A 10,465-nucleotide genomic window follows, 5' to 3' on the forward strand; every position below is an offset into this window, starting at 1 on the left:
AACAAAATGGCCGCCCTGTGCAGAAGCGGTGCCCGGCTGCCCCCTGCCCTGCCCCTAGGTGTGCACCCTCGCATGGCAGCTGCCTTGAAATAACCCGGTTGTCCTAAGGGTGTAGATACTCAACTGAAGCGCAGCCACATGAACTCATAGAGGAAATTTTAGTAGAATATAAACCTATACTTCTTGTAGTCAACTATGGTGGCTTCATGATCATATTAGCAGCCATCTGACCGAGGTCTACAGGTAATGGTATCAAGTACCAGGTATAATCACTGAAAATAAATACTCAGTATCTTCCATTATTACAAAATCACTTTTAAAAGCAAGGTATGGGTGGTTTACTATTCCAGTAAAGTATATTATGCTATTTTTAATTCCCTGAGTTCCGTTGAAATAACAAGAAACATGAGAGTGCTGAGGTGAGAAAGGAGGGAAATAACGCGAAGGGAAAGGAGACGGGAGCTGTCAGGAGCAGCACCAGGTTGAACCCATGCAGCTGTCAGACGGCTTCGGTGGAAATTAGCCTTAGAAGTGCCTCGTTCTATTATGAAGAACTTTCTTGCCCCTGGTCTTTCCCCCTTCTCCTCATCCACTTTGCATATTCCATTTTGCGTGTTTAAATAAAAAAGTCGATGTAAATGTCTTTTAAATTGACACTATCACAAGACACTGAGGTCCCCATGAATAAGTTACTGCTCTCTGACATTTGGAAGTCATCAAATGAGACAGTATAATGTCAGCTTGATATTTTTCACACTATGAAAATATCACCTTCATGTCAAAGATCTAAATTCCATCTTAATGTAATAAATTTTTTTGTATTCGCAGACTAGTGAAAATGCTAAATATTTAAATTTGAAATGAACTACAGTTACAATCTGGCCTTCATATTCCATTATTATTAAATTGGAAGTCAAGATCTTATTTTCCCTCTTTTTTTTTGATGATTTCATCAAACATTGCAGTGTTTGATAGAATAACATTAACCATATTCATTTCTCTAAATGGATGCTTTCCCATCAACACATGGCAAATACAGTAAAAAAAAAATCTTGCTTTTTAAAGTCAGCCTATATTAAAACAGCTCCAGCATCCTGTCATAAATCAATATGTCACTGATGATACCAGTATTTACCATCTTGCCTGACAATGCAAACAGAACACAACCTTTCATACCTAGGTAAGATTAATCTCCCCAGTGTTACTTGCAAAAGTAGTATCCACTTTCCACTCACTATAATTATGGCCCAAATCAATTAGGTGTTGTGTCGACAACCACTAGTGATTATATACAAAACTGTTCATTTAAACCCATTTTCCCCTCGCCTGAGTGGCAAATAAGAGAGGAGGAGTAGACATGTGGAATAAAAAGTCAATGTCGAACATCCATCTACATCTTCTCGCCATCATTTCCAAACGTCCATCCCAGCTACTGCAACTGCAAGAGGTCCTAAAAGCGTGTACACTAGAACACATTAAAGGATCACTAGGACGAGTCTAAAACTCACTGCAGTTGCCCATTTTAGTCACAAAACTAACGCTAACGAGGAACCCATAACCACGGATAGCCCCTGCAATACAAATCATGTCCATCTTTCAGCACCGCTGTAGGACAGCTGCAGCGCCTGTATTTTCTGCTACCACAACACTCACAGCTCTGATGCAGGCAGAAGGGGGTACCTCTGTCCATCTAGAACTGTTCTTAACTGAGTTAAATAGCCCTGATTTTTCAGATACCTAAGAAAGAAGCCATTATTTCTGTAGTAGTGGTATATGTATAATGTAGTAAATATCATATCATATCATATCACTATGTTATCACAATGGTAGAAGTTTTCCCAAAAGTGGCTTGTACAAAAACAGCCGAGAGAAAGCAACACGAAAACCTGTAAAAATCACTCCAAATAAGCTAAAAGGCAAAAGTTTAAAGAAAACAGAAGCAGCAACCCCCTAATTGTGAAAAATTGTGATAAAACATAGAGATGTTTTCCCTCAGTATTCTCAAGTACAGGTAGTAGAAAAGTCTTCATTGGGGTTTTTTGGCCCAAAGCAAGTGTTTGTTAAAGTTGGAATAAAGCCATTTAACAAAAAAATTTATGTAGCAAATTAAAGCTGCCAAAATTTACATGGTTTGTTCTAAGGCTAAATTCAACATTTTCATAAGGTTTTGCTCTTTGGATTTTGAAAATGAGCTAATGAATTCTTGTCGATATATAGATAAAAAAAACCTTCTCTAATTTGAGGGAAAAAAATCAGAGGAAAAATCTTTCCTTCTACTTTTCCTTTTAAGTATTTTAGAAGTAAGTTTTTCTCTTCTTCTTTTTAAAGGCACTTGCATTTATCCTCCATGCATCAAACTGCTCGAAGTCAATTCGCTAAGACACTTAATCTTTTGGCAGATGGAAACTCATTCTGAAACTCTACTAATGATCAATTAAAACATTAGCTGTCTCTATAGACAGGAGGTTTATGGGGTCACAGTCTTCAGAAGATGGAGGCAAGAGCAGCAGCATGTTAGAGAAACAGCTAAAACTTTCTGTAGTTACCACAAAATTGGCATTGGAAAATGAAAACCATGACTTTGTCTTTAATGGGGCTTATTTGCCATAAAATGTTGAAAACAAATGTGACGGTTTCTATTTTATAAGAGACGCCATGGTTCAAGCATCAGCAAAAGAAACTATTTATTCTCTTATATTTTTAATGGGGCCTAATAACAATCCAAATACTTCAAATATATTTACATTATCCTTTGAAAATTGGATTCATTCAGACTCCAGCCATAAAAATACGTACCCATGCTGCAGATACACAGACACATCTTGTGAGTAGCCGCTGTTGGCATCAGTGGCATTGTTTCTGTTGACTGAAGTGGCAAATAAGGCATCATTTCACACAGGCTCAAGGCCACACATTTAGGTTTGGAGTCAAAACTAGTACTCTCCCCACAGGTTTCTATACAATTAGATGTAAAAGTAGTGAGACCAAATAGATGCAACTGTCATATTCATTAAAAAATTAAGATACAAGCTATTTTTTCCTCAAAGGAGGTGCACATAAAAGTGATTAATCCTCCAGTACAAACTGAAAAGGATGCTTTTTCCATGACGTTTCTAGCGTGACCATAGGTTCCTACTGTTACTGATGTTGCCAAGAGAATCAATACCTGCTTCACTGCCTGTAGATCTTTGCCTGCAATTCACCTCACACAAATTAAGATAGAATAATAAACAGAACACACTTGCTTCAGCAAGAGTAAAAATGCCTGAAGTTACACACCAAAAAAGTGTTGAAAACTAGCAGTGCTGTGTATTTTTAAAAAGCAGATACGTCAAGATACCTGCATAACACTGAAAACGAAAGCACAGCTAGCATTATGAGCAGCACATTCTGTCCTCCAAGGAAGCTGATCTTCCACAAGTGCATGTGCTTGTGGAACCTTACTATGTGGATTTGCCTCCAGGTTTAGGCCAAGGGAGGCAAAGGATTGAAGTGTAATTTAATTTGGTAAATGTTGGGGTCGGATCTCTATAGCAAGTAAAGGAGAGCCATTTTTGACAGGGGCATTTCTAGCCTCTCAAAAAAACACAGCCTTAGTAAGAGTCAAAAACTTAGGCAGTGCTCCTTAGTTTACCAGTTTCCTTCATTTTTAGCTGCTGAGCCACAGCAGTTTTAGTACCCGTGGCTCCATCATCTGAACTTTGGCACTTTAGCTGTTATTCTTCCACACTCTGACACAGGAGCTGAATGACAAAAATGAGAGTGTATAAGATGATAGACTATTTATGATCATTTTTAGAGCACTAAGAGATCCCTTGCCACTCTCAAGCCTCTTGGAGGAAGAACAGTGTTTATCATCGTCTTTTAGACTTTAAATAATTACTTAGAGAGCACATTAAAGTCCTGGTAGTAAATATATTATGCAAACGTTAGGCAGCATTGTTGTCTCGTTTCACACTTAACTAGCATATCTCTTTCACATTGTAATTCAAAAACGGTAATCCAGAACACTTTTCTTGGCAGTAAAAAAAAACAAACAGTAATCAACAGTGGACACAAACACCTTCTTACCAGCAATACAACCTCTCTTCTACAGCAAAGCAAGGCAGAAATTCTAGGGTTTAGCTGAAAAGTTCATAAAGCGATTGAAGCTAAGACCATTGGCATAATATTGAAAGAGAGGAGCAAATTTCTAGGGAAGAAGGAGGGGAAAAAAGGAAATTAAAAAAAAAAATTATAGAAGAGCTACAGCCCCTCCTTTTCCTACAGTGCAAGGGCAAAATATCATAGGATGACTCAACACAGCCAGGAACTCCAGGCATCCCGTCAGGACCAGCCTGTGAATTACACACTATTCACAGGGCGCTGGTGTTGCCCAGATACCAACGGGACGTACTGCAGAAAAGCAGGAGCTGAGCCAACGTTGCAGAGTAGGGAGGGTGTTAGGTGCAGCAGCCACATTTTTGGTGCCACTGTAGACTGGCAGCGTGGTGCCAGGCACCCTAACTGCAGGGCAGTCCCTGGCTGCCTGAAGTGATGTGACGGCAAGAGGCCAAAACCACGTATTTGAATGCAGAAGGGTCTCCTGCTCCAGGTAATAAAGCTCAGTACCGCTCCTGACTACATATGCATGGCAGAAGACCCGATTATAGTTGGAGCATTACACTGGAGTCCTTTTCCATCAACCAGCCGCAGAGACTGCAGTTTCTGAGCATCTTCGGCTGCAGCCCAGGAGTGTGCTCCTACCTCACTGAGCTGCAAGAGTCAAATACAACAGGTCAAGCAGGGCTTCAGCACAGTAAAGCAGAACTTACAGGAACTTCATTTAAAAAGCAGCCCTACTTTAGTGACAGCGTCCACACTTTTCCTTTTGCATGTGCACAAGGTTAAGCTGGTCTGAGATACTGGGTTCCAAATACCTGTTTCAGCCTGAGTGGGACTGGGACCACTGCAGAATTCCCAGAAGGGCCCGATCAGGAAACTTCATCACTTTTTTGAGCTTCATGAACTCTCCATACCTTTCTATACTTACCAAGAAAGGATATATTCATTTATGCCTATACATACACACAAACATTACCTTTCATCTAGCCTAAACAGTATTTTACAGTTAAAATATCCTCCTGAAGGGTAAAAATACATCAATTTAAATCAGTGTTTCAAGTGTACATCAGAATTCTAATCACACTGACACTCATCCTGTGAGAGATATTAAACTGCTAACATCATGTGGAAAGCCACCCAAACCTAGAAAAGTTTGTGTTTACTTCCTTAAGTCTTAGTGCTCGTAGAAATTAATTATTTTAATTTACACTCCAGATTATTTAAAAATAAATTCCTTGGATTCCTCTCTTCAGAAGCCAGACTCAGCACGAATGTATTTGTTGCCACCTTATTCTGAGAGCTGCTGGTTTGGTTGGCGAACACTTGGATTTAGTCCTTGGTTTCTGGTTCTGTATTCACCTAAATAAATAAGTAGTACATATTCAAAGATGTGATAAATTGGAACAGACTATAATCCCATGACAAATGAAAGAGCTCATCTTAATAATTCTTACAGCGAAAAATATGATCACCAAATACCAAAGTTAAGAAAAGTATAATTTATTTCGTTTTGTTTGATGATAGAATGGTACAATTCATTAACAGCAGCACAGAAAGAACTATTTGGAATCTATGTGAGATGGAGACGGTACACGCAGGAAGAGGCACGTGACACCTTCCACCAGATTTATCAGCAATTACAATTTCCATAACGCACTCAACATCACACTTCCAAAACCAACGAACTCGTTCTGTTGAAGCTTCTGAAGCACTCCCCACACTGGGGTACCTTTTCCATATTTAGTTGTGAGAAATACAGAATTCTGCGTTGGTTATCAAGTCACCAAATGTACACCTAAACCAACCAAAGAAAAAAACCCACCCCGAAAAGCAGTAAGCCTCAGTCTTTACTGTTAGAACAGAGAGGAGTAGCTCTCTCATTATCAGATATGCTTCAAACAAGCTCATACACTTCTCAGGTATCACATACATGCATTGCCTACTCACATGGAGATTTTTTTAAGCCCCAAACTGGGTTTCATTTATATATGAATCATTAAAGAGGTGAAAAAGAAATTAGGAAAGTGAACAGAGGTAAGAGCGTGGTTTTCTCTTAGGATTCTGGACTTCTAGGTCAGTATTTATTCCTACCATGCAGGGCAGTTCCTCCAAAGTGGGAACCATTCATCTCCATTAGTACCTTAAGTATGGAAGATTCTCTGAATAATTTTTTCTTAAATGGGAAGTTACTCAACTGAAACATTGAGGGGTTTTCCCCTCAGGAAAAAAAAGGGGGGAAAAAAGAAGCCTCCAGTTAAAATTAACCACTTTCAGAAAATGACTGTACAGCTGGTTTCCCAGTTAAGGTTGTGAAGTTTCATGGAGGAAGCTTCTCCCATTCGAGAAGTTACAGTGTTAAACTCTTACTCCTCCCATTCCCAAGTGGTGTGCATGGAAGACTCATTCTCAAGAGCAATATATGCTGAAAGGGAGAAATAATTTAAGTTTTCGGCTATGTGGCACCTGCAATTTACCAAGCCATGCAAATTTAAAGCTATTACAGTGCAAAATTTAAAAAAAAAAAAGTTTGTTTCCCTTACTAAGCACAAACATCAATCAACTCCTTAAGCCGCACAGCATCAACATGCATCACACTTAGAAAACGCTCAAATCAACCTTATTTCTTGGCACTTTTGATACCCTTTCAGCCAAGTTATACACATATCTGTAATATGCCACACTGTAATCACTACGCAGAAATGTGTGTGACTGTGCAGTCACACACCCTTGTGCGATTCCATATATTAAAAAAAAAGGTTACAGTATAGTTGAAGCCAAGATAAAAAATACAGATACACTGCATGAGTTTCTTTAAATAAGGCTTAATTCTGTTCTGAATGCAGTACATGGGACAGGCATTAAAGACATGAAAATACTGAAAGTTTTTCTTACATCAGAAAACAAACCTTTCAAATACTCAAATAAATAGCCATTAAATACCAATTTTATCTTGGTTTAGAAATGTTTTAAAGGTTAACTGACACTTATTTCCTGCTTCTAACAGATGCTCTGAACAAAGATAAACTGCAGGTTAAGGCATGAGCATATTCTCCTTATTCTCAATTTAACATACCTTTTAAAATACTCATACTACACTATACTTCCTTTAACAGAATAAACCTGACTGAAGTTTTCTGAGGAAGCATGTACTTGAACAGGTAAAGTGCCTATGTGAAAACAAAGACATGGTTTTATACAGTTAATAAAACATGCAGTTTGGAACAATCCAGATCTTTTACCCTCTATTCATCAACTAAATATTCAAACACTGTAACTATGTGAACTTGTTTAGGAAATTTCCAGTTTTCACTATTTAAGAAATACTCAAAATTCCATTCAGAATCAGAAACCTCATGTATTTGGTGCAGCACTGGAGTTACGAAATGAAAAGGCAGCAGGCTTATGCAGATTCTTTGACAAAATAGGAAAACATTTCCCAGCTCTTAAGAAAATCAAGATGCATGTTTTTGCTACTGTAACTTTATTATTCCGTTCAAAGCACCATAAAGCATCAGTGTACTTAACAACGGATTTCCCCATCCTCCCTTCCCAACTCCAACGAACAGTGGTGATGATGAGAACAGTGACAGCTGCAGTGAATTTCTCTTTCAAGTCCCAGTATTCACTTCCTTAGCCCAGGAGGAAAGTGGTTTACTTTTCAATTACGCACCGCAGGAGTAGTTACGAAGTCCACCGCCACCAAGCTACCTTCATTCTGTCCCACACAGCCGAGAGAGAGTCAAACGCAGGGCGAACATCCAGGATAGTGAACTGGTAGTTCTTATCCACTGCTCCACCATCGTAGTAATCGATCACGTATCGCACTTCTTTTCCACATCGGTCAACAATCCAATCGTGTCTGTCAAAAGGAAGTTCATACCTGGAAATACAACAGACCATGCAGATATTTTAATGGATATTATGAACCTAGGCGAGGGAGTGGAAGTCCTATTTAAGATTTATTTATCCAGATATTGGCATAAGATCCCCACTAATACTCCTATCTCCTGGTAATTGTAATTTTCAATTCCAGTTCTGAAACATCTTAAAATTAATTCTACACCACGTTTTCAGACATGTCTCCCTGCCCTCCCACCCCACTGTCAGACCTTCTTTCCTGCCCACGTACCCCATCCACGAACGTATTCTGGCTCTTGGTGAATACTCCTTTGCTTTGCCTCCAAACCGCATCAGTGATGGCCCACATGGACATTCCCTGTGCACAGAGTGAAAAAAGAAAGTAGTTTTTACCTTCTAAAATAGTTTTAAGTATTTAAAACCACTATGGTAATTTGTTTTAGTAACAGAAAAACTGAACAGGAGAAAGAGCAACAGTACAAAATTAATTACAAGAGATCTAAACCAGCTTGGTTTTTTTAAAGGTCTGAAAAGCCCCCCAGTTTCTGACAATGTCTACTGCTGGTACAATGAAGTACCTTTGATATGCTCCACACCATTGTTCTAACTTATCAACAGGGCACTTCTCAGCAAATCTAATCCACAGACTTACTAAAGAACAGAAAAGCATAATCCAAAGTAATGTTGAAGAAAGATCATGGAATTTCAGAGAACAATTTTTACGTATAGAATGCTTAACTAGTCTGCCTCTTCCAGGAACAGGGACTATACTGACCTAAAAAGTGACACTTTGCTTTACACCATTCACTCCTAATCCAAGTTTACATCTTGTATTTTTTTACAGAACGTAAAGACTTCAATTAAATAGTTCTCAAACAGACATGGTAAGAATTTCTCCAAATCCATGTTATACACACACCACCAAAATGCTCATCAGTTTCATCGATGGAATAATTATTCAGTTCTAGTTAAGCTACTCTGGATAATCTTCCTCCATATTAATCAAAATGCAGGCTCCTACAAGACTGTAACTTTTGAGATATATCAGCAGCAGAATATTCCTGTGAAAACTAAAGACACATTCTACTTTCAAAGAATTACAAAAGCCAGAGCTAAACCAAAGGACTTGCTTTCCATTTCGTATGTACATACACAGCATGAAGAGCTTCCCACTTCAAAATTTCCTTCCAAGCTTGCTCATTGTTTTGGTTGTGAATCTTAATGATGTTGGTCATGTCTTCACCTGTTATGTCATCATCTTTCCACCTCCACCTAAAACAATTAGAATTTGAAAAGAGCTTACAAGCAAAAGAGCATAAGGACTCCACCTTCCTCAGTTTACCCGATGGGCTTTTGAATCAAGAGATTTAAGCTTTTATGCGAAGACACAGAGTAGTATGGAAACTTCTGGCTCACCTCCTTAAGAATCTTGAGAACCACTTCATTTTCTATGTAAAAGTATAGTTATCAAAGTTACCATCACAGAGATCCATAAATCCTAGCTAGCTAAATTAACAGCTTAACTGGCCCAGAAAGTTATCAGAGTGTGCAAACAGCAGCACATCCACGGTATCTGTAAAAATGCTTAGGAAAAATCCCACTTGCACTCCTAATGCACAGAACTCCTGTAAGCAGTACATTTTGCATATGCTTCAAAATGCCTTTCACGTCTCTAACCCTGCACCATGATTCCTCTTCAACAGGTATAACATTGAATGCATGTCAGTGTTTGCAGGATCAAAACTTTTGCGTTCAATACAGACTGCTTATGACACATTGTCTTAAGAATATTGATAAGCGAACAAATAATTACTGGTTTAATAGTCACTGTCTTTAAAGTTCATCTGTTTGATGAACTAATAATTACAAAGAATGAGGAAACAGCAGCACAGAAGGTTTTTTAGGCCACAGGAAACATTTATCACTCAGTTAGATCTTGCCTACACTGAATTTTTGTAAAGAATGAAAACATCCGCTTCTCAATTTTCATTTTTAGTAACTTTACAAAGTCAAGTTAAACATTCTCACAACGACAGAACTTCTACTATCAGTTCATAGGTTTAGCATGGATTGAGTTTGCAAGCTGGCAATCATGCAAAACTTGTCTATGCCTATGCACTGAAGAAAATTTTCTGACCACTAGTTGCTGACATCCTGCTGTTTATAAAACCAGTAATTGTTTAAAAAGCTAGTTAATTATTTACTGCTTAGAGTCCACAAACTCTTAAATAATATCGATGAATAATAACTAATGCCATTGCTTCACGAATTCCAGACTCTCAGACTCTATTTGATAATTTGCAGTGTATTTACCCTTTTCTTAGCATAGCATTCCAGAACATTTGCTCTGAAGGGTAGACCCATTTCTTGTCAGAGTGTGCTCTAGGAATGGAAGATTCTTCTCTAACAGTTGACAATGGAAAAGGCTGACCTGGGGATGGCTGCTGATTAGGAGGAGGCATCTAGAAAACAAGGAGAATCAACAACAAACTAGAGCAGGAAT

At 38.5% G+C, this 10,465-nt stretch overlaps 1 protein-coding gene across 1 annotated transcript in view; it reads right to left on the bottom strand.

Moving 5' to 3' along the window:
* Positions 1-7,603: 7,603 nt before the first annotated feature.
* Positions 7,604-10,465, bottom strand: part of LOC104544638 (cytochrome c-type heme lyase) — a 4,440-nt gene continuing 1,578 nt past the window's right edge. Inside the window, exons 3-6 of the mRNA XM_010189562.1 lie at positions 10,276-10,424; positions 9,115-9,234; positions 8,234-8,320; positions 7,604-7,984 (exon numbers count right to left, since the gene is read on the bottom strand). Of these exons, the coding sequence (XP_010187864.1) occupies positions 7,786-7,984; positions 8,234-8,320; positions 9,115-9,234; positions 10,276-10,424 (555 nt within the window). The 3' untranslated portion in view covers positions 7,604-7,785. The remainder of the gene's footprint in view (positions 7,985-8,233; positions 8,321-9,114; positions 9,235-10,275; positions 10,425-10,465) is intronic.

This window comes from Mesitornis unicolor, unplaced genomic scaffold, assembly GCF_000695765.1.
Source record: "Mesitornis unicolor isolate BGI_N332 unplaced genomic scaffold, ASM69576v1 scaffold12698, whole genome shotgun sequence".
Classification (NCBI taxonomy): domain Eukaryota; kingdom Metazoa; phylum Chordata; class Aves; order Mesitornithiformes; family Mesitornithidae; genus Mesitornis; species Mesitornis unicolor.